We start from the raw sequence: 26082 nt of genomic DNA, 5'->3' as shown, positions 1-26082 counted from the left end.
ACAATTTGATAACCTTCTGCCATTTTCAAACCTTAATAACTTCTCATGTGGATGAGAAGTTATTAAGGTTTGAAATGTAGATGCAAAATACTCATTCAGTTTGTTTGCTACCTGAGCAGGATCATCAACAGTCGAACCATTGATGTCAAGTGGACAAATCAGATTCATCCCCTTCCTTTTAGAGTTTATATAAGTAAAGAAATCCTTGCTGTTTTTCTTAGCATCTTTTGCCAAGGATTTCTCATAATCTGCCTTCGCCTGCCTAACCTCCTTTGTGACCTGATTACAGACTAGCTTATATCTGCCATAGGCTTCTGAGTCGCTTGATAATTTATATGCATTCCATGCATTTTTCTTCTCTGTTACGAGTCTCATTAGTTCATTTGATAACGATTTAGGCCTAAACCTTGAACAATATTTCTTAATAGGTATGAAACTTTTAGTAACATCCACGATTAATTCCTTGAATGCTTTCCACTTAGAATTTACTGTTGGTAACATCGTCAGTTTATCCCACTGTACAGAATTTAAAAACTGTCGGAGACCACTGTACTCACTTTTACGGAAGCAAAAACCCTTTCCTTTACCCCTGATGGTAATTTAATCTTTAAGTAAATCCCACATCACACTGTGATCACTGCCACCTAGTGGTTCCTTTATCTGCAAATTCTTAATACACTATTGATCACTGCTGATAACCAGATCAAGATTATTACTTTCTCTGGTTGCCTCTTGAACATGCTGCTGCAGAAAAAAATGATCCAATAAATCCACAAAAGTCTGACTAGTGTGTGAGTGACCAACCCACAAGTTCCAGTCAATATCTGGGAAGTTAAAATCCCCCATTATAAGACATTCCGATTTACTAGCCCACTCTATTTCTCTGTACAGTTGTTCATTGTACTCTTTCGAGTCATTAGGCCTATAACACACTCCTACTCTAATTTTTGCCTTCGCAGTGCTTATGTCACACCAAACTGACTCAACAGTGCACTGTTCATCTATATCAACTGGGTGCACTTCTTTTGATTTTGTTTTTCTTAATTAACAGCATAACACCTCCTCCCTTTCTAACCTGTCTATCCTTTCTGTACACATTGTACTCCACCAATTCCAGTTCACCCTTTCTTATATCTGTGTGACACCACGTCTCTGCTATCCCAACAATATCCACCTTTGATGTCTTGACCAACACTTCAAATTCATCAAATTTATTTACTATACTTCTAGCATTGGTATACATGCTCCTACTCCTATTCCTAGTTACCCTAACACTTCCCATATACCCACCTATTTCAGGATGACTGCCATCCGTCCCTGAAACCCTCAACACCCCCTTGCTCCAGGTCGCTACTTATTCTAATAGAAGTTGTGCAAGAATCACCTTCACCTCTGCCTATGGCTACTGTTAAACTATTAGTCCTTGTATCCCCCCAAGCTATCAGCTTTCCGATCCACCTAACACTGCCTCGATAGCATCAGCAAATATTCTTGCACCCTTTCTATTTAAGTGTATCCCATCCCTATAGGAGCAGTCTCTCCTGTTAACAAGTACAGTCCAGACTGAAAAAAATTCTATCCCTTGAGCCTTGCACATTTTTTCCAGGGCCGAATTGATCGACAAGGCTCTCATCATATACTCCCTTCTGTCGTGTCTGGGCAGAATTGCAGACACTTTCAAATTCAACCCTAATTCTCGGCTTTTGTTCAACAGTGACCTGTACTTGTTAAGTAATTCTGCCAGTCTCCTACTCCGAATATCATTAGTGCCAACGTGTACAATTATATCACCTTTTGTGCCCTTAAAAGATAATATCCTCTCTACGTCATCAACCTTTGCCCCTGGCAGACAGACCCTGGTCCTGTTACACTTATCCTTTTTACAAAGCATGTTTCCCGTTTCCTTGACAATAGTCTCCAACAACTACTAGTTCCTGAGGGACCAGCGCATTCTGCCTTGGGAGTTGCCGCTGTGTTGCGTGATGACCAAGTGCAAGCTCTGGCATTGATGTGGGCAGCTGAGAGGCTGATGGGCCCCTCAATTTAGATCTTTCGAGGGCATCCACCCTGTCCTTCAAACTCTCATGTAGGCCCATAACAACGCTGAGTTGTCGCCTGATTTCCTTATACCCCTTACATCGCGCACACACAAAGACATCCTCCATGGCAATATCATGTTCCGTTCCAGAGAGTTTGGCAAACATTTCATAAGTTGCACATTTTTTTAGGCTGTGATGCGTTGGAGAATCGCCCCCCTCAGTTCTCCCCCGAGTCACAGCACTCCTGCCACTTTGTGCCCGTTGCTTTTCTGCTCTAGTTTGGGGCATGATACTTTAAATTAATAAAATCAATAAATTAAATTAATTAAATGTCAATACTACGCTATCTAATAGAATCAGTGAAGCGTATTACTCTATAAATTATACGTTAGAGCTACCTAACTACCTCAATTAAAATTTTGAATTCCCTACCACTATATACAAAAACAATGGCTGCAAGATTTGAATGAAATAACGGTTTTATGTAAATTAAGTATTACGTATATCTACAAAAACTGTTTATCTAAATTAAAATAAAAATAAGCAGCGTAACTATAACTATAAGACTACGTATTAAGTACAATTTAAAATAACAATTATGTAAATAAAAAGGCAAACACTTATGGTTTTTTTCGGAGCCTGCAACTGACAGCTGTAATTTTTAAAGAGAGTCAGCGCCCTCTCTCTGTTCAAATGTTCAAATGTCTCTTCTATTCACAAAGGGGAGTCAAAGGGTGAAATGATTACAGGCCTATAAGCTGGACTATGTTCCAGAGAAAATAATGGAGTCAGTGATGATCCTGCAAAACTTCTTTAGAAGTTTGCAGGATCATCATTCACAGGAATGAAGTTATATGGAAATCATGCATGGATTTTTTAAGGAGATCTTCTCTGACCAATTTGATTAGCTGCTATTAATAAAAGAACTGAATGCAAAAAATAAATTTGATATTGTATACTTGGATTTCTCTAAAACTTGTATAGTTGTAATTGCACAGTCAGATATGAAATTCTCTGAGCAGTGCAAACAGTCTGTCAGGACAGCTCATAGGATTTTGTCAATGATATATAGAAATTTTTCTAGCAGGGATAAGGAGATGATTGTATAAGGCAATGGTCAGGGTGCATCTTGAGTACTGCATTCAGGTCTGGAGGCCTCATTTTAGGAAGGACGTAGAACTGCTGGAATGAGTACAGAGAAGGGCAACAAGATTGGCAAGTGGAATGAAGGGGTGCCCTTACCAAGAAAGGCTTAAGTTCTGCAAATTGCAGCATTTGGAGACTAGGAATGTGCAAGGTGATTTGTTTGAGGTGTTTAAGGCTTTAAATGGATTGAGCAAGCCCAGTGCTGATAGGATTCTTCCTCTTGTTCAGACTAAACATATGAGGCAGCACAAATTCAAATTGATGATGGTTGCAGAATAGATGTATGGAAGTTTGCCTTTAGCCAGCGGGTGGTTAACTGCTGGAACAAACTTCCATCTATTGTTGTGGAAGTTGATATCTTAAATAAATTTAAAGGAAGAACCAGACAAACTGTTGGATGGAACAGATAGGCGAAATGGGAATTATATTTTAATTAATTTTTTTGTGCCAATGCTGTATAAACTTGCTTTTTTTTTTTTTTTTTTTTTTTGCATCCTTTGCCCCTACTAATGCTAATAATGTTGATGCTAACTTTCGACACTGCTCACACGAAAGACTGCTGTACAATTAGAGCAATGTGGCATTATGGAAAAGTTACTGCAATAGACATAGGAATGGTTGAGTGGTAGAAGACAGAGGGTCATTCTAAATGGGCACTGCTCTCCTTGGACTACTAATGTTATTAGAGGAATTCCGCTGGGTGCAGTGCTGGGCTCGTTACTGTTTTCAATATCAATGAAGGTATATCAAGCATGCTGTAATTTGCAAATCATACAAAGGTTGGCAGGGTGGTTAATGAAAGGAATGTGAAGACATGCTACTGAAACAAGATCCAGAAAAATTGACTGGTGCTCTGAGAAGTGACAATTGAGGTTTAACATTGGTAATATTAGAATAACATATGAATTGAACTGTACCCACTCAAGGTAGGGGATAATGGAACAAGATTTGGGAGTAATTATAGTCTGACATGAAGTTTTCTGAGCTGTGCAGACAAGTTGATGGGACAGTGTCATGGGATTTTGTCAATTATATACAGAAATTTTGCCAGTGAGATTATGCCATTGTATAAAGGCAATGGATAGGACAAACTGGGTAATGCATACAGGTCTGAAAGCTTCATTTTAGGAAGGACATTGATCTCTTGGAAAGGATGCAAAGTACAGCAACCAGATTAGTCAGCAACACAAAGAGGTATGCTTACTACAAATGACCTCTGTTTGGCAAACTTCTGCACTTATTAGGAAATATGATTGAATTTTTCAAAGGTTTAAAATGGATTGTGTGAACTATATGCTAATGACATTCTTCCTTATTCTCAGAAAACACACACAAAAGGATGGCTGCAGAATAAATGCATGAACATTTGCTTTCTGCCAGAGAGTAATTTATTGTTGAAAGATCTAGTTAGTAAAAGTGGTTAGTTTGAATAAATGTAAGAAAAAAAATTAAACAAGAGGGATTGCACAGCTGAGTTAGGTAGCATGTTCTTTTTTTTTTTTTTTTTTTGTGCTGATGTTATATAAGCTTGCTTCCTTGCATTGTTTGACACTAGTACTTTCTTGGGAAGTGTGTCCTTTTGTTCCATTCACTAATCTCATTGCTCTTTTCTGCACCCGTTTCAACAGATCCACATCCTTCTTAAAATGGGACTTCCAGACCTCCAAGCAGTACTCAAGATGTGGCTTAATGATTGCTTTATAAAACAAGGATATTCACTTCCTTGTACCTGCTGTCATAGTTTCTGTGTGTCATTGACAGAATTCCGTGAGCTGTCTCACGGAATTCTTTTTTGTTCTCCAGTACCGCGATTGTGGTATCACACAGTTGGTATGTTATTATGCTGTTATCCATATGCAGTACCTTGCATTTGTCAATGTTAAACTTCAGTTGCAGCTTCTCAGCCCATCTGCCTCACACTGAACCCCAGGTGGGGGGACTTCACTAAAACTTTAGTCCGAGAAGAGCAGTGGCCATTGATAACACTGGTTTACAGTGTATCTGGAGTTTAGGTAAAAGTATGTGGCAGTTATTTATGCATGTTTACTGATTACTAAACTGAAGTCCGTTTATTTCTATCACATAAAGATTTTTCACAATTCATTAACAAAATATTACCTAGGTATTATACACAAACGTGTACATAACTATAGTTTCTGCAGTGGTTTTCAAGTTTTATATGAATATCCCATGTTCGTAATCAATATCAAATATTTGCCTCAAATACAACAGATTGTGCATGTTTAACTACACGCGCACACACACTGCAAGGTAGCCGACCTTGACCCAGGAAGGTAGACGGCCTCCCTACCCTGCTCTTCCGGCCCATCTGTGATTTTCAGAATTTTATTTTCCGAGTGGAGTCTGGAGACTCCTGTGTGTAGTTACGGGTTAAACTTGTCTGAGCATGCACTCACTTGCTTGTACAGTCCACAACTACAGAGCCTATATAAGTGGCACATCCCTTATGTGGTTACAGTACTCCTGTAAAGACTGTCGTGATCTCTCATTGTGTGTTAGTTTTCTTTTAGTATGGCAACCAGAAAGTGTATAAACAGTCCTGACATATTTTGTTACCTATGTGGTTGTTTTGTTCCTGTAAAGCAGAGGCGAAATATTACCGATTTTGTAAAAAAATCGTATTATGCATACTTTGACATAAAACTAGGTGATCAGGATAAATCATGGGCACCGCATAAAGTATGCCATACATATGTCGAACATCTTAGAAAATGGAGCCAAGGAAAAAAGGTGTGCTTGCTATTTGCTATTCCTAGCAAATTCAAAAAATAAAAAGGACATAAAATATCCAGATCTACCGTCAGCCATAAGACCGGTTCCGCACAGATCTATTTTAATGCCACAGCAATTCACGCAAGTCGAACTGAACGATTTAGTAAGGGACTTAAGTCTTCTAAAGTATGCTGCTGAAATTCTGGGATCCAGACTTCAAGCAAAGAACTTACTTTCTCTAGGTACATCATTTTCCTGGTACAGAAATCGTGAAAGGGAGTTTATACAGTATTTTTCACAAGAAGGTCCTCTCGTATATTGCAGTGATGTCGCTGGTTTAATAAGTGCCTTAGGAGCTCCATCATGTGTTCCTAGTGAATGGAGACTATTTATAGACTCTTCTAAGACTAGTTTAAAATGTGTTCTCTTGTATAATGGAGATAAGTACACATCTGTGCCAGTTGCTCATTCAGTCTACTTAAAAGAAACTTATGACAATCTAAAGTTACTTCTGGAGAAAATTAAATATCAAGATCACGAATGGCAATTATGTGGAGACTTAAAAGTGTTATGTATGTTGTTGGGGCAACAGGGTGGGTACACTAAAATGCCATGCTTTATTTGTGAATGGGATAGCAGAGCTAAAGCGCTGCATTAGACAAAAAAGCAGTGGCCTCGGAGGCACTATCTTACACCGGGGTCAAAAAATATTATGCACAAAAGTTTGGTGAAGCTAGATAAAATACTTTTACCTCCATTGCATATCAAGTTAGGCATAATGCAGCAATTTGTTAAAGCATGGAATAAGGATGGCAACTGCTTTAAGTAACTTTGCTGTAAATTTCCCAGTTTATCTGACGCAAAACTTAAGGAGTGTATCTTCATTGGTCTCCAAATTAGAAAATTGGTTTTAGATGGTCAGTTTGAAACTACAGTGATTGACGTTGAAAGGGAAGCCTGGATTGCTTTTAAAAGTGTAATGGAAAACTTTCTAGGAAATCATAAATCACAAGATTATGAGAAAATTGTTCAAAATATGCTCAAAAAGCTTCGCAATTTAGGTTGCAATATGAGCATCAAAATTCACTTTTTGCATGCCCATCTTGATTTTTTTTCCCCTGAAAATCTTGCACAGATGAGCAAAGAACAAGGGGAGAGATTCCATCAGGACATAAAGGAAATGGAGCAGCGGTACCAGGGAAGGTGGAATACAAGCATGATGGCTGACTACTGCTGGTGTTTAAAAAGAGAAGAATCTGGCACTGCACATAAAAGAAAAACGATTAAACGTTCTTTTCAAACAAAGAGACGAAGGTTTGATTAATGAAAGTTTCAGAATTTTGATTAATACTTGTTAGTATTTACGTATTTTTTGATATATAAAAATGTAATCCTATCAATTTGTCATTACTAAATTCAATAAAGTTATATACTTTCATAAAAAACAATACTTTTTTATTTTTTAAATTATGATGTACCTGGATGTGATAGAAAAAAATCTAAGTCATATTTGAAATCACAGCAACATATTTTGGCAGTAGGACCTATTGAAATTCAAACCCCAGTGAACAAACTTAAATTTGTAAACTAGTGTAATCACTCTGCCTTTCCCCACTCAACCATCCTTTTATCCATAGCAGTAACTTAACTAATCCAAAAGGTTCTAATACCTTTTGTTTTTAAGCTTCAAAAAAAAAAAAAAAAAACTATGTTTGTGTATCTGCAAGTATATAAACCCTAATCATGAAAGGTGTTAGAACCTGTAGTACTTAGTTTTGTGCATAGGTTGAAGGTTAATGAAAGATTTGTTGATATTACACTAGGAATTTCTGTACAGTGTAATTTTCAGGAAATACATGGGAAGGGAGGTTGCCCTAAAAAATGGAAGTTGAAGAGAAAATAGCAAGACAAAGAAAAGTGGGTTCTGTGAGTTTGAAGTTGAATGGTTGAGGCACATGTTCAGATTGGTTTGGAAGAGAGAGAGAGAGGGAATTATTGAAGCCAATTCAGAACAGTGCCTCTGGAAGTATCTCTTGAAAAGGCATGCTGCAGAGATAGAATGGAAAGAGACTTTGTAAGAGATGGGTCAATAATTAACCTGTTTTTAATGGAGTCTAGAAGCCTGAGAGGTTTTATGGGGGCACTGCCTCAGATGCAATCAATTTCCATGGCAGGAAGGATTTGAGATTTGAATGGGACAAGTAGCCATTTAGAAAAAAAGTAATACTGAGAGGGAAAGAGAAAACCCAGTTTTTTAGATGCAAAGGAAGCAATATTTTCAATGTGTTTGTGACAAGAGAGATTAGAAGTCAAATTATTCGTAACAGAGTTATGTGATCTTGTCTAGAAATCTGAGTGTCGTTGAAGATAAGCATAGCAGCAGAAAAATCCTTTATGTGAGATATAAGGACTGAGTTTTAGAAGGATTGAAATTAACTAAGTTATCTTTACTCCACTGGAGAATTATCTAGTGATAAGTATTTAAGGAATTGGTAGTTGATATTTGAGAAGTTAAGGTTGTTTGTGCAGGGCAAGGTTTCTCAAAGTGGAAAGTGGAATGCAGTGTCATCAGCAAAACTCTGGTTAGGATTTCCAGTAAATGAAAACTAGGTCAGGACCTGACCTAACAGCATTAGTGGAGAAGTTAGAAGACAGCCATCTCCATCACTCAGAGAAAACTGGATAACTAATTACAAAAAAAAACAGTTATCAATCTATAAGATGGAAACTTATTTAGAAGACTTATGTCAAACACAATGAAAAACATGTGAAATGTTAAGAGCAACTGATTGAGTTTCTTCAAACTTTACCATTAAATTTTTTCAGATGGGTGACATAAGCCATTATATCACCAATGGAGTGACAGTTACAGAATCCATATTGGCAATCGTTGATCAGATGGAAAGTTTCAAGATAGTTTAGGAGGTGGCAGTTAATGGGTTTCTCCATTACTTTAGAAAGAGTAGAAGCGTAGTGGGATGATAATAGGATGTGAGAGGGATTGTCACTCTTTTTAGGAACAGGCCAGATATGAGCAAATTTTCGAGCAGAACGAAAAATGCCAGTGAAATAAGCAAGTATAGAAAGGAGGCACAGAACAGGAGGAAGCCAAGAGCACTGTTTTTGAGAACAAATGGAGAAATACCATCAGGATTGGAGCTTTTTTAGCATCAAAATTATTCAAAATTCTTCTGACATTCTCTTGATGGAAACCACAAGAGGCATTAAGTGGAGCGTACTGGGAATGGTAGGAGGTTATTTACCAAGATTGTCATTACAAGAATTAGAAGAGAAGTAGGATGCTAACTAAAAAGTTGACTTTATGTTTGGCTGAGGTGGCAATAGAACCATCAGATTTTAACAGTGGTGGGAGTAAAGATTGGCAAAAGTTGTGGTGAACAGCATTTTGCAAGAGACTAGAATGTTCAACTACCATCTGCACAAGAAACAAGTTTTTTACTCTTAGCCTGATCAAAATCCAGTTTAGGCTGATTGATAAATGCTTTACATTGTTTTGGACATGCTATATGAAGTAATGAAATTGTTGGATATGGCATACTGTCAGCTAGAATATAATGAGCTCCTTGACACAATATGGCTTCAACAATGCCACTTTGAGTATCAGCCACTTTAAGAGAATATCAGGATTGATGTTACTATCTTTATTCTGTGGGAACAAATCTTTCAAAAACAACTAGGTTAAGACAGTAGATATTTATTGACCTAGTGGGAGAGGAAAAACAAGTAACCTGAAACTTTAAACAAACACGGCATCAGCACCTCTTCAAGCAAAATCCAAAGAGTTGCAAAAATGGCAGAGCACCTGGCAAGTTCTTATCCTTAATTTCTGTATAAAAAACTGTAAGAAAAGATCACTTCAAGAACTATTGCAGTAAAAGTTTGACTCTATTTAGGAAGATAGAAAAAATATCGGATTTTTTACCCCTGTGAGGTGCCCTGCAACCACCACTGCTGCGTTAATTCAACCATCTTGCCTTCTTCCTCTTTAGTTTAAAAGTGCTTTGGTGGTGATAACTGGCTGTATTGGGGAACTGGTGTAGAAATAAATTGCCTTATTGAACAGCTAAGTATAAAAGATTAGATGTACCCCTACTTATGATGTGAACAGAATAAATTTTGAAGGGCAGTGAATCTGGGATGGACTAAAGATTATCTAAATAACTTAAGATATTTAAGATACACCCCTTTGAGGTTGCTGAAGCAATTTTATTGGCAAAACAAAGAAGTATCATGTCAAAGTTTCCCATAGAAAGCATTAGTTCAGCCGTCTCGTCTTCTCGGATAAAAAATGATATAGATACTGTGGTGCTGTTTCCTACAGATATCAGTAACATAAAATATGTGTAATTTATTGAATTAATAGACCTTTGGCTTCTGGTTGTCAGGACAATAATAAAGTTTTAATACCATCTAGTGTGACAAATATGATAATAGGATTAACTGATTTATATACAGTATTTCTTTTAATTTGACAAATCAGAACAAGATAAATTGATTTATAATAACAACATGTGTACAGACTTAAAAATCATGGGTCGTTTTGTGGGAATAATACATTCAGCATGAAAAGTACAGAATTAATCATGGATGAGTTCTAAAAACAATTCATCAGCACATTATAAATTAAAGGGAATGATTGTGACTGAGTATACATACTATTATGTCATAGTGTGACAACTACTTGCCTCATCACAGTGATCAACTAGCAGAATGCCTGAAAAAGGTCTGATGGTGAATATGGAAGATGATGAATACAATAACATGACTTTGATTAAAAATAGTGATTGCATTGACAATGCCAAAGGGCACTCACTAATGGTAAAAGATGGATACGAACTACATGTACTGGGAGAATGTAATGATATGTGGTCCATCAAACAAGTGAAGAAATTGGACGTGTGTGTTTCAGTTCTTCATCAGGAACTGATGAAAAATTGAAATCGGGGAGTATTGATACTGGGGTGGATTGGTAATGGAAATTCAGTATTGGATGTCATAATGGGAGGGGGAGGGAAACAGTAATGATACCATGTATTTGAGGTTAGAGCATATGTAAATGAGGAGTTTGGATGTTTAAGACAGGACACATAGCAAGTAATACCAGATATTTCAAGATCTTGATTGTCAGCCAGAACAGAGAAACTTGTTAGGCTCAGTGGATTTAATTGAGATTTCCTTAGGTAAGGTTCTAAATACGATAAACAGTAACATATTAGAGTTCTTGGAGAAGGCAAAACCAGATTTGAGTACATATACATACAAGGCAATTACTGGCCAATGGAATTTAACGTTAGGGATCATGTATGAGCTAAACAGAATCAGGACACCTAAATGGGCGGAACAGTCGGTCATATATGGAAAACATGAAATTGGGAGAGAAAGTATAGAGCTTACATACAAAGTGTGGGAATATTCTTTTGTTTATTCTCTTTCACAGAGAGTGGGGATTGTTGACCTCTGAGATCCTCTCCTTCTGTAAAGGACAATCAGGTATCAGATTTGGTTAAATTGAATTGATTGAATTGAGGTTGGAGCAGCTAGAATGATGTAATGTGAATATTTTTAACAGAAGAGCGAAATTATTACAGTGAAGTTCATAATATGATGTTCAGAGTGATCAATCTTTCTGGTGTTGATGCCTAGAATAAGTTAAATAGCAATGTAAGTATTCAGGCTATGACTGGGTGTACATATACCTTTGGTCGAGTATAACCCAAAAAGACTTTTGGTTATACTCAATCCAAAAAAAGTGCTCAACAGATCCAAAATGGGTCTTAAAAATAGTGGATCATCTTTAAATGCCATACAAATATGATTCGTATGAACTTTTCCATTGTTATTTACTCCATCTTTATTGAAACAAGTTTTTGAAAACAGTAACCGTAGTGTCTTTCTTCATTATATGTGACTAGAAAAAAAAAAAAAAAACAACTTCTGATTTTTTTTCATATTCAAGTACACTAAATTGAGGAAAATACTTTATTTGTGTAAGGTTTTTGCTGAAAACTTAGAATGCATTTCTTAAATATTATGTAAGAAAAGTCTTAAATATAGTAGCTGTAATGGGTTCTGCTGCAGATATATGTAGGTTTTTGTTTACAATTCTTAATATGCAAGTATGGTATACATACAGCATGCAATAACTTTTTACCTGATATAAATAAATATTTGTTTCCTTTTTAGTAATTTATTGCTTGTTTTCTTATTATTGGAATAGAGTGATATAGCAAGTGAAAAACCTGGAGTTTTGGACTGTTTAAAGGAAGGAATTTGTCGTATTTTTCGATGGGGAACTCCTCACTCTACAAGATTATTGCCTGTCTGGCTTCTCTTGGGTCCTACAGTAGCACATCAACTGTTACATTATCTTATCTCCTCTGTAGTCCATTCTGTTTCCTTATGGTTTCTTATGCAGAAAACTCAAAGGAAAAAGGAAATGGTATGTTTTGAGTTCAACTGCATCAGTATAGTTTAAATTAAATTTTAAATTGAATAATTATATTATTTTCTTTGCACTTCTTTAACATATTGTGCTCTTTAAATATTGTTATAAAATTTTTATACTTAAAGCAACTATTTCATTACCTTTTTGGATAATTGACATTTTTTGCTGTGCAGAAACATTGCTTTACAAACATCAGGACTATTTTTTAGTCACCACACCTGCAGTCATTTTTTTGCAAGCAGCACACACTTATATGAAGGATTCCTATTGTCCATGAAAGTAAACTCTCTTCTGCTTCTAGATTTAGTGGTAGTATGTATTCTCCCTGCTGTTTCTGCCGACATGGCATGAGACATGACTTGTTTATCAGTCGGTTGACAAAGTCAACCGACTGATAAGCAAGCTCCATGCTTCAGTAAAACATGTTCCTCATAGAGACTTCAGTTTATCTCCTCTTTCTACCCTCAAAGTAAACCTGTTGACCTTACTATTCTTAGTGTCCTTAAATGTCATCTCTGTTCTCCTAGAGAGAAGAGAGTTGACATTTATGTAGTAGTGATATATGAGGTGTGATCAAGAAGTTCAGGGACAACTAATATTTTGCAAATGATGAAGCGTGCCATCTATTTGGATAGATCTTCAGAGTTGACTTCTTGGCACTGTATACTGATTATCCAATGCTTCTGCAACTTCTGAAAGCATTCCTAATAGATAGGCTTCTTTTGGAATTGGTAGCATACACATCAAGTATCTGTTTACTTTCTTATTTAGTTTGATTGTGTCATATTGGGCAAGTTCACATTTATGTAGTCAGCTCTTTAGTCTTAATTATCCGTTTCGCCTTACTATTTACACGATCTTTTATTGCATTCCATTTTATTTCCTTGGGTTGTACATAATTTACCTTTACTTTTAATAAATAGGATACTACATTGATTTTTAGTTACTGTTCTTTAGTTACCTGCCACTTTCTGCTTACTACTCTTATGTATATGTCCAGAGCCATTACTAGCAAAGACCGAAAATCACATTCCCAGATAACCCAAGCTCCAACATTATTTTCTTCAGTCATGTACCGTTCACTTTCCTAAAACTACAATTTTTCCACACTCTGGGCTATTAGTGTAATACGAGGTGAGGAATGTCAATTACTATCCTCATTACCTACGTAATTTCACCTCCTGTTAGCTAAACTGCAACACTAATGCTTATAAACACTATAATATAAATAGGTTTTATATACATTTCTGTATATAAAAGCCTTTGTACACTCTCAACAATAGTTTTTGTTTTACTTTCAGTTTTCATTGTCCACTGTTTAGTTTCAGTTTCATTGTTAAATTTTTAGCATTAGCATTAGCAGAGGCATATGATGCAAGAAAGCAAGCTTATGCAGCATCAGCCAAAAAAAAAAGAAACCTTCCCATTTCACCCGTCCATTCATTCCAAATGCCTGTCCTGCTCAGCCTTAAATTTACTTTGGCTAACAACTTCCACAACAAAAGATGGAAGTCTGTTCCACCAATCAACTACCTGCTGGCTAAAGGCAAATTTCCGCACATCAATTCTACAACTGTCTTTCCTCAATTTGAATCTGTGCCCCCCCCCAAGGTTCTTAATCTGAGCAAGAGGAAGAATCCCATCAGCATTCAGCTTGCTCAAGCCATTCAAAGCCTTACACACCTCAGTCAGATCACCTCGCAGATGCCTACTTTCCAGGCACTGCAATTTGCAGAACTTAAGCCTTTCTTGATAAGAGCGCCCCTTTGTTCCCTGACCATTGCCTTGTACAACAGGATAATCACTTCCCTGTCCATTCTAGCAAAATTCCTATATATCTGCTGACGAGGCTAGTAGGGGCCAGACGTGTTCAAAGCCGCTAAGTGGATTTTTCTTATTTATTGATTTGAAATTTTTTTTTTCTAAAACTTTTGATTTAAATTTAGTAGCATAGCATTATTTTGTGATTTTCTGATTAATTTGGTGTATTTATTCTTTACTCGCCCTTGCAATTGCATAAAAGTATCGGTAAGGGTATCCACGTGTTACAAGTCGCAACTCCGCTGAACGAGAAGTTTTTTAGCCATATTTAGCCGCTTATTGAATATTTTTTACATCAGATTATTTTTTGTAAGTAGCTTATAGACCTAGTAAGGATCGTTAGTTTATTCTGAATTGAGACAGCGAGATTTGAAAGTTAATTAATACTTAAGTGTCCGTAGATTAACCGTTCGTAACTTCCCGCCTTTGTCTTTGTCATACGATCATTATATACCAAACCTAGATAGCGTTAGTATAGTATAGGTTATAATATTTTCAGTGATCGATAAAATCTATTAAACTTGTTGAACTTCGTTGGCATTTAAATTGTACTTTTAACTAAATACATATACTGACTTAGATTACAAACGTAACATAATTAATACATAATTGATACGGAAGTTATATAAAGAGAACTCTGAGATAATTAATACTTGACACTAAAAAATATATATCCCGTTATAACTGTGTTGGGAGATAAGTTAGGGTTATGAACTGAAATTGAAATTTTATTTAAATTAAAAGAAATCAAGACTCAGACCAGAGCAGCAAAACAAAAGACTCAAGCTAATGGAAGTGCTGTGGATCAGAGGAGAACTGAGGGGGTCAGTTGCCTTCTAAAATGCACAGCTTGCATGATGTTTGTGGAGCATTCAGGTACGGGACACGATATTGCCATGGGGGATGCCTTTGTGTGTGTGTGTGTGCGATGTAAGGAGTGGATCGAAATCAGGCAACAACTCAGCGTTCTTATGGGCCTATATGAGAGCTTGAAGGACAGGGCGAATGCCCTCGAAGGAACTAAATTGAGGGGCCCATCAAGCTCTCAGCTGCCCACATCAACGCCAGAGCTTTCACTTGGTCATCGCGCAACACAGTGGCAACCCCCAAGGCAGAATGTGCTGGTCCCAAAGGAACTAGTAGTTGTTGGTGACTCTATTGTCAGGGAAACGGGGAACATGCTTTGTAAAAAGGATAGGTGGAACAGGACCAGGGTATGTCTGCCAGGGGCAAAGGTTGATGACGTTGTAGAGCGGATATCATCTTTTAAGGGCACAAAAGGTGATATAGTTGTACACGTTGGCACTAATGATATTAAGAGTAGGAGACCGGCGGAATTACTTAGCAAGTACAGGTCGCTGTTGAAAAAAAGCCGTGAATTAGGGTTGAATTTGAAAGTGTCTGCAATTCTGCCCAGACACGATAGGAGGGAGTATATGATGAGAGCCTTGTCGATCAATTCGGCCCTGGAGGGATTGTGCAAGGCTCAAGGGATAGACTTTTTTTCAGCCTGGACTGTACTTGTTAACAGGAGATATTGCTTCTACAGGGATGGGATACACTTAAATAGAAAGGGTGCAAGAATATTTGCTGATGCTATTGAGGCAGTGTTAGGTGGGTCGGAAAACTGCTAGCTTGGGGGGAGACAAAGACGAATAGATTAACAGTAGCCACTGGCAGAGGTGAAAGAGATTCTTGCACTGCTTCTATTGGAATGAGCAGCAGCCTGAAAAACAAGATGCAGGATATTTCAGAGACTGCTGGGAGTCATTGCGGTAGAAGTAAACACATGGGTTGTGTTAGGTTAGCTAAGAATAGAAATAGGTGCATGTATACTTGCGTGTACACCAATGCTAGGAGTTTAGTAAATAAATTTGATGAATTTGAGGTATTGCTCAAAACATCAAAGGCAGATATTGTTGGGATATCAGAGACGTGGTGTCACACAGATATAAGGAATGCAGAACTGGAATTTGGGGAGTACAATGTCTACAGAAAGGATAGACTGGATAGGAAGGGAGGAGGGGTTATGCCATTAGTTAAGAAATACATAAAATCCAAGAAAGTGAAGCCAGTCGACATCGCTGGACAGTGCAGTGTCGAGTCAGTTTGGTGTGACATAAGCATTGGGAGATCAAAATTGAGAGTAGGAGTGTGCTATAGGCCTAATGACTCTGATGAGTATAATAAGAAACTGTACAGGGAAATAGAGTGGGCCAGTAAATCAGAGAGTCTTATAATGGGAGATTTTAATTTCCCAGATATTGACTGGAATTTGGGGGCTGGTCACTCACAAACTAGCAAGGCTTTTGTGGATTTACTGGATGATTGTTTTCTACATCAACATGTTCGGGAGGCAACTAGAGGGAGGAATACTCTTGATTTGATTATCAGCAGTGATTCTTCATGCATTAAGAATCTGCAGATAAATGAACCACTAGGTGGCAGTGATCACAGTGTGCTGAAGTGGGATTTACTCAAAGAGGTAACTACCATTAGGGGTAAAGGGAAGGGTTATTGCTTTTGTAAAGGCGACTACGATGGACTGAGACAGTATTTAAATTCTATACAGTGGGACCAACTGATGATGTTACCAACAGCAAATGCAAAATGGGAAGCATTCAAAGAACTTATCTTGGAAGCTACTAGGCTTTACATACCAACTAAGAAATATTGTTCAAGGTTTAGGCCTAAATGGATGTCAGATGAGCTAATGAGGCATATGGCAGAGAAGAAACATGCATGGGATACATACAAATTAACACGACACAGAAGCCTATGATAGATACAGGTTGATCTGTAACAAAGTTACAAAGGAGGTTAGGCAGGCGAAGGCAGATTACGAGAAATCATTGGCAAGGGATGCAAACAAAAAAAGCAAAGAGTTCTTTAGTTATGTAAACTCTAGAAGGAAGGTGATGAATCAGATTGGTCCACTTGATATCGATGGGTCAACTGTTGATGATCCTGCTCAGGTAGCTAACAAACTAAATGAATATTTTGCATCGACATTCACACATGAGGAGTTATTTAGCGAGGGGAATGCCAGAGGTGTATTCAACTCTAGCAGTTAGCTAGATGATTTTGTAATAACTGAGAGTAAAGTGGAGGAGAAATTGTTGAAGATAAACACAAGAAAGGCACCCGGGGTGGATGGGATCTATCCAGTTATATTAAAGGAGGCAGCAGAGGAAGTAAGCAAACCCTTAGCCATAATTTTGAGAGCTTCCTTGGACTCAGGGGAGGTACCCACAGACTGGAGATGTGCAAATGTGACCCCAAATCACAAAGGAGGATCAAAGGCTGACACAAGTAATTACAGACCTGTGAGTTTAACTTCTGTTCCAGGAAAATTAATGGAGGCACTAGTTAAAGAAGCACTGCAGGATCATTTAGACAAGACTTCAGTTATAGCTCGGACACAGCATGGTTTTGTTAAGGGGAAGTCTTGCCTGACCAATTTGATTGGATACTATGATGCAGTCACAAAGGAACTGGATGCAGGGAATAACTTTGATATTATATACTTGGATCTTAGAAAGGCTTTTGATACTGTTGCACATGGAAGACTGCTGCACAAATTGGAGCAGTGTGACATTGGAGGCAAATTGCTGCTATGGATAAAGGGGTGGCTGAGGGCGAGAAGACAGAGAGTGGTAATCAATGGACACTGCTCGTCGTGGACTAATGTTATTAGTGGAGTCCCTCAGGGCTCAATGTTGGGTCCATTATTGTTTTCTGTATTTATAAATGATATTGATGATATTATATCAGGCTTAATGTCCAAGTTTGCAGATGATACAAAGGTAGGCAGGGTTGTCAAGGACTCTACTAACACTATGCTGCTGCAACAGGATCTGGAAAGGTTGAGCAGATGGGCTGAGAGGTGGCAAATGAAGTTTAACATTGACAAATGTAAAGTGCTACACATGGGAAACAGCAACCCCAGAGCAACGTATCAACTCTGTGGTACCACACTGACAGTGGTAGTGAATGAAAGGGACCTGGGGGTGGTTGTGCAGGCAGATATGAAGTTCTCTGAGCAGTGCAGATGGGCTGCAAGAGTAGCTCATGGTGTATTGTCAATGATATATAGGAATTTTTCTAGCAGGGATAAGGAGGTGATTATTCCCTTGTATAAGGCAATGGTCAGGCCACACCTTGAGTACTGTATACAGGTCTGGAGGCCTCATTTCAAGAAGGATGTAGAGCTGCTGGAACGAGTACAGAGAAGGGCAACAAGATTAGTGAATGGAACAAAGGGGTGCTCTTATGAAGAAAGGCTTAAGTTTTGCAAATTACAGTGTCTGGAGACTAGGCACCAGTGAGGTGATCTGATAGAGGTGTATAAAGCCTTGAATAGTTTGAGCATGCTCAATGCTGATGGGATTCTTCCTCTCACTCAGAATAATCACCTGAGAGGGCATAAATTCAAATTGAGGAAAGACAGATGTAGGATAGACGTGCGGAAATTTGCCTTTAGTCAGCGGGTTGTTGGTTGGTGGAACAGACTTCCATCCCTTGTCGTGGAAGTTGATAGCCTAAATAAGTTTAAGGCTCAGCTGGACAGGCATTTTGAACGAACAGAGGGGTGAAGTGGAAGTGGTTTTTTTTTTTTTTTTTTTTTTTTTTGGCTGATGCTGCATAAGCTTGCTTTCTTGCATCAAATGCCTCTACCAATGCTAATGCTATCATTGACAAGACTCCATGACCTGCCCTGGCTGCACTGTTCAGCAAGTTTCGTATTTGACTGCAAAATTACCCCCCCCCCAGGTCTTTTTCACTTCCCTGAATGTAGTACCACACAGTTGGTACGTTTCTCTTGGGTTATTGCGTCAATGTTAAACTTCAGTTGCCATTTCTCAACCTATTTGCCCAACTTATCTAGATCCAGTTGGAGTAGCATAATATCTTTACTGTTGTTAACAATCTTGCCAACCTTTGTATCATCTGCAAACTTGGACATTAATCCTGATATACCTTCATCAATATCATTGATGAATACACATAACAACAATGGGCCCGGCACCGAACCCTGGGCAACTCCAATAATAACAATTGTCCACTAAGATCAGTGTCCATTTATTACCATACTCAACCATCCCTTTATCCATTGTAACAACTTAACCTTAATGGCATACCTCTCCATTTTGTACATCAGTCTTCCTTGAGCAACAGTATCAAAAGCTTTCCTGAAATCCAGGTATATGATATCAAAATTATATTTGACATTCAGTTCCTTTGTAACCACATCAAATTGGTCAGACAAGACCTCCCTTTAACAAACCCATGCTGTGTTAACTATTACTGCAGTCTTGTCTAGATGATCATGCAATGCTTCCTTAACCAGCGACTCCATTATTTTCCCCAGAACACAAGTTAAACTAACAGGTCTATAGTTACATGTGTCACCTTTTGAACCCACTTTGTGAATTGGTGATACATTTGCACACCTCCAGTTCCCTGAGTCCAAGGAAGCTCTCATAATTATGGCTAAGGGTTTGCTTACTTCCTTTGCTGCCTCCTTTAATATAACTGGATAGATCCCATCCACCCCAAGTGCCTTCCATCAGAACTTGATAACCTAGATCATGGATATCAGAGGGGAGCTGGTTGTTCACATATTTTGTATACAACCAGAAGTTGTATACAAATATGGGCCCTGCATCTTGTTTTTTTGGCTTTCCAACTATGACTAACAGTAATCTCTAGAACCATAGATTGTTGAGTATAGTTTTGCTGTAGATTCCCCCTTTTTAATACTTTCAAGCATTGTGATTTTTGTCTTTGAATTGAAAAACACATGCTTACTTTCTGAAGCCATCATCAAATTCAACAAATCTTTCACTGTACAACTAGTCAGTAGAACTTCAGTCCTCACTCAATGAAATTAATCATGCTGTTGCATTTGGAGATTTAACCACCCCTCTCATAAAAAACAAATTAGTAGGTTCTGTTTAAATAGGTTTTGGTTTTGAAATATCATATTAAATTAGAGTAAGTGGCTCATAACAGTAACCAGTGATAACAATAAGTGACATCCACTGTAATAATATATCATTGTTTTTATTGCTTCATTTAAAAAAAAAAAGCAAACGTCAAAAAAATGAGTGATTGAAAATTTTGGTACTCTATTGCTTGGAACTGTAAAACTTACCAAATTTCCTTTCGGTATAATTGACTTCCAGATAATCAACATTCTGCTGTAATCATTTATCACTGATGTTTCTGTATAGATTACTCATATTCATTCAATTTCTAAATAGAGTGAAAAACATATCCTCCCCCCCCCCCCAAGTTATTGTTTTCATGCATTTATTTGAATTCATCAACACTCACCCTCTCTTGAAACTTTCCAGTTAGTGATTGCCAATGTGAATTTGTCAGTGATGATTTATTGGTGACAAATTTTGCCCATGTTAGTGTTAGTCATCTGTGGAAAAATTTCATGGAAGGTTTGGAGAAACCCAAGTAATTGCTCTTGTCATTTCTGAGACTTTTGATCATGTTTGGAATGAAGGCATTCTAAGCAATGATATGGTCTGCCTTCAAGTTTTTTTTTCTGTCCAGTGTGTGTGTGTGTGTGTGTGTGTGTGTGTGTGTGAGGACTGTGTCTTTTAACTTCTCAACTAATTACAGCTTCTTGAATATTCACCACTAGTAATGGAAATATGTAGTTTTTAAATTATTTCAATGACTGCACTGAAATATTACCCTACACTCTTTACTACTTTGCTGTGTGGAGAAAAGTATTAAAGACTGTAGGGTTATGCAGCACAGTATTAGGGGTTAAAGGTACACATAGCTATTATTGGCCCTGGGTACCAAGAAATTTTCTCTGCAATTTGTAGAGTGCTCTTCACAGGTGATTATTTCTGTTTCATTTTTAGTACTGTTTTCTCCTTAGTTCATTTCAAGTGGCCCTCTGCTTAAAATGATTTAAGTAAGAACTTAAAAAGGAAATCTGCCCTCCCCTTTTGTGTGTGTGTGTGTGTGTTTATTTACACACACAAAAAAGGGGGGCCAGATTTCCTGATATGTATGTATATATCTGTTAATATCTGCTTCCGTGTGGCAGCGCCAGTTACTAGAAGAAAAATTATCCTCCAGGGTACATGTCACACTCTGAAAAAAGTGATACTGACCATGTGTCATCACAGTCTAAAAGACTCACACAGAAATAGATACACCACAATGGGAATGTCCACCTTCCTTTTTTTTTCATTCTCTCTCAAATAAATCTGTGAGTACTCTTCTCCATTTCTTATCCAGGAATCCTTGGGAAAATGCAACAGGTTCACCCAAAATGGTGAAAAGACAGCTCTGGTGACTTACTTATTGACCACAAAGCATTCTGAGAAGCTTCTTTACCTCTCAACCTTCGGCACTATACCTGTAAAAATTACCTTGCATGCAACATTAGGGAGTCATTACAGAGTGAGAACTGATGAATGTCTCAGAAGACAAACTGGTCCAAGAGTTGCATAATAAAAAAGTCATCCAGCATGACTTTTTACCATTCTTACTATTCTGTCACCATTCTTACTAATTCCAAAGTTCTTACCAAACATATCCCACTGCAGACTTCGTTAAAAGCTGTAGATGCTCATGTAGCTTTAGGAATCATGTTTACCATACTTTCCATATATAACTTTCACCAGACAAAGAATGTACTCTGAAAGATCTAGATGACCTGATTATACAGCTTTTTTGTTTACTGGATGACTTTAATGGGCACTATTTTCTGTGGGGGCTCTACACAAATAGACATGGAAAATTAATTGAATCTCTTCTTAATAAGCAGAATCTCACATTACTGAACACTTATAGTCACTTCCCAACCGGAACATCCACAGCTATTAATCTTTCAGTTTTCTCTCTGGCATTATTTCCAAACATCTAGTAGACAGTTTTAGAGAACCAATTCAGTAGTGATCACTATCCAATTCTTTGCAAACCTAAAACAACTAATAATACACCAGAGATAGAAGCCCGCATGAAATAGAAATTCTCCAAAGTAAATTGGAATATGTTCCCCTTTAGTATCGCCTTTAATGATCAGATCACCAAATTCTGACCAATCAACGATGTCATTGACCATACTGTGATACTGATTCTAACAGTGACAACCAACGATATATCCCAGACACGAGTGGGCATACATAGGCATTCTAAACATCGGTGGAATGAAGCATGGAACCAGTTCTGGAAATATCCCACAACCAAAAACTGTATTCATTTCAAAAAAATCAAAGAAAAAGCATGCCATATAAGAAGAAAAGCTAAACAAAGACTGTAGGATCTAGTTTGCATCTACTATTACAAAGAACACAGACAGCGTAGTAGTAGTAGTAGTAGTAGTAGCAGCAGTGGCATTTGATGCAAGAAAGCAAGTGTATGAGCTTATGCAGCATCAGCCAAAAAAAAAAAAAAAAATCACACCATTCCCTCCAAATGCCTGTCCAGTTCCTCCTTAAATTTAGTCTTGGATTTAATCTAGTCTTGGATTGGATAGGACTTGTACTTTTCAATAAAAATAGCAAATGATCTGGCACAGTCGTTTTCTCAAATCTTAGCTATATCTGCATATGATCCATCCTTCCAACAAGATAAAGCTAAAGCTGAGCAGAATAAATTAAACTTGAGTATCAAGCTATCTTTTTCATACAGTCAGCCATTTACAATATATGGACTGCAGGAATCTAAAGAAATCAGCACATGATGCATCAGGACTTGATGGGATCTATTATATCATGCTTCAAAAGCTGGATGAGAAAGCTCTAAACTGATTACTGTACTTGAACAGGATTTTTTCCGAAAGTAACTACACAGTTCCGGCCTTCCCCAAACCTGATAAGGATCAGTGTGATCCACCAAACTATCATCCAATATCCCTCACTAGCTGCTTAGGTAAGACAGTGGAAAAGATGATCCACAACTTATTGGTATGGTACCTAGAATCCCAAAATCTGATGAATAGGAACCAATATGGTTTCCGAAAAAATCAGTTCACATTAGATTTTATGGTTAAGGCTGAAAGTACCATATAGAATGCTTTTATTCGAAATGAACATCATGTCATGGTATGCCTAGCCATTGAAAAAGCCTTTGCTACTACCTGGTGCTATGGCATATTTCATGATCTCCATAACATAGGACTTTGTGGTCGGCTGCCAGTATTTATACAGAGTAATTATTCTTTAACATGAACCTTTCAGGTGTTATCGCAATATTCTGTCACAAATTGTTACCCAAGAAGAAGATGTTTCACGAGGATTGGTGCTCATTGCTATGCTCTTTGCAGTCAGAATAAACACTATAGCACAATGTTTCAGCAAGTGCCTCCGTAACCAGGTGGGAAGGAGCAGCAGTGCATAGCACACGCTTCTTGATTAGACCGGGGTTCGAGCCCGTCACCACCAAATACGGAGGATGCGGAAAGGTCAGGGAATGACCACCGCATATTCCGGGAGCAATATGGCCTTAGTTGCTAATGCTCCTAAAAAACAAATAACAAACAAACAAACAATGTTTCAGCAAATGTTGACATCTGCCTCTGTGCTGATGATCTCAAAATGTCTTGCCATTCACAGAATATGTGCTCCATTGAGCATCAGCTACAGCTCTCAATAAATAAAAGAGTCACAGGTACTACACAATGGCTATTATCTATCTGCATCCTGACTCTGAGTTACTGCTGGGAAGGTAGCCAGTACCACTTACCAGCAATATTTGTTTCTTGAGTCTGGCATTTGATACCAAACTTCCATTCTGGAAGCATATAATGCACTAGAATGCTATGTATGAAGAAGCTGAATATTTGAAAGTTATCTGTTCTATGACGTGGGGGGAGTGGATCACTATATGCTTCTTCACCTCTATCGAACTTTGATTAGATCCCAACTAGATTATGGGACACCAGTTATGACTTAGCAAGAAAATCCACGTGACTTAGCAAGAAAATCCACATTAGAGTGGCTTAACCCAGTCTAACACAGTGCCCTTATGATTGCCCTGTGGTGTTTAGAACATCACCAATTCAAAATTTATATATAGATACCCATGACCCTTCACTTCACCTTAGTAGAAAGATGCTGCTTCTTAACTACGAAGTAAAAAAATATGTAGTCTTCTTGATCATCCCATCTGGACTTATCTCTTGCCCACTGTCAGTCAATATTTATAGAAACAAACCTAATCCGTTTACAAAACTAATGCAGCAGTGGAATGTATATCTTACTAATACCTATCAAGACTTAAAACCAGTATAACCTCCATGGACAATGTATGCACCTCCTTCTGATATCTACTTTCACTGGTGGGATGCGGGGGGGGGAATCCCCTGGCAAGTGATATCATTCAACAGTTGCATGCAGACTATACCTCTGCCAGTGCCTGAGAACTTCAAGTTCTCAGTTTACTTCTCGTCTACTGTTGAAACAAATTAGATCCTTGCTATTTCTCCTCATTCAAAATAAATTGATAGTAAAATTCTGTTGGATTCCTGGTCATGCTGGAATGAACACTCAGATCAAGTTTGAGAATGAACACTCAGATCAAGCAGCAAGATACCATTGTGACATAAAATACATTCAGATTCCTTACTAATTATAAACCAATTCATATGACATATTTTTTGAACAATGAACCCGAATATGGCAAGCCCAAACAGCTCTTTCAAATAAAACAGGCCTCTACAGCTGTGGAAATCCAGCTTCCAGTTAAATAGGCATGAAGAGGTTATACTGTTCAGAGTATAAATTGAACATGGTCACTTAAAACATCTGTTTTTACTGCAAGTGGGGGATCCTCCACACTACCACTCTGCACCTACTACGAGCCATGTTCTTGTAAAATGTGCTTATGACCATGCTGCCAGAATCACATCTTTCCTATCACTGTCTAACCTACAAGAGCCATTACAACTAAGTCACATTATGGAGATGTGCAATCTTATCAGAATTTAAGTATCTCAAAATGATAAACCTATATACGTACTCTTAAACCTGTTTTGTATCATTTCACCGTTTTGGCCATAGTAGCTCTTGCACCAATAACCCTCCACTCCAACAACAAAGCTGTTGTGCTTTTAATTGGAAGTTTTCCTTCCTTACAGCACTTGGCTGCTCACTTGTACATGACACATTATTCACAAATTGATATTTGTTTGCTTATTAATAGAGACTACCAGTTGTATAATGAGAGCCAGTAAGGTCTCCAAACATATGTGATGATAGTGCCTTGTTTTAAGTGTATATATCTTTTTGGTGATGCTATTTATATTGAAATGATATTAGAAATGTAGGTCTGCTCGTGTTATGGTATCATCTACAACAGGAGCACACCCCAAACCATGAAGGCAAAAGCAGCTTGTCACTGGAGGGACCAGAATGATTTTAATGCAGAAATTGAATGTTGAAATGCATACAGTTTTAGTTTTAAAGTCACTTCAAAGCATGTGTTGAAATATAACCCTGCAACAACTACTACTTTGTTATGCAATTATATTGTCATATCACTGAATTATGACAATGTTGCCTTGAATCTGAGAAAACATTATGGGGGGGGGGGGGGAATCTGAGTAATAAAATCTTTGGATTTAATTTTGGGTACTTTTTTTGATATTTTTATTCTTAGCAAAAGGTTTGAATAATGAAGCATACCCCAAACAAACAAAACAATAATAAGCTATTTCAGCCTTTTTGTGGGCATACCACATATACTTTTATGACAAAGCATAATAGAATTCCAATTTATCTGAGTGCCAGTTATCCAAAATCTCAGTTAACCAAAAATTTTTTCACTTTTAGTTTTTTTCCTAATTTCACTCAAAGAAACTGACACATTTAATATTTATATGGCAGGAAAAAAAAACTA

The 26082-nt window shown here is 37.6% G+C and overlaps 1 protein-coding gene across 1 annotated transcript in view; it reads left to right on the top strand.

Moving 5' to 3' along the window:
* Positions 1 to 26082, top strand: part of LOC150083372 (mitochondrial outer membrane protein SLC25A46-like) — a 234928-nt gene that overhangs the window by 166391 nt on the left and 42455 nt on the right. The window contains exon 8 of the mRNA XM_090378488.1: positions 12157 to 12378. Within this exon, the coding sequence (XP_090234614.1) occupies positions 12157 to 12378 (222 nt within the window). The remainder of the gene's footprint in view (positions 1 to 12156; positions 12379 to 26082) is intronic.

Source organism: Mastigoproctus giganteus, chromosome 7, assembly GCF_048544385.1.
Source record: "Mastigoproctus giganteus isolate SK-2022 chromosome 7, ASM4854438v1, whole genome shotgun sequence".
Lineage (NCBI taxonomy): Eukaryota > Metazoa > Arthropoda > Arachnida > Uropygi > Thelyphonidae > Mastigoproctus > Mastigoproctus giganteus.
The sequence above is the reverse complement of the archived record's forward strand: the minus strand, read 5'-3'. Positions and strand labels throughout refer to the sequence as shown.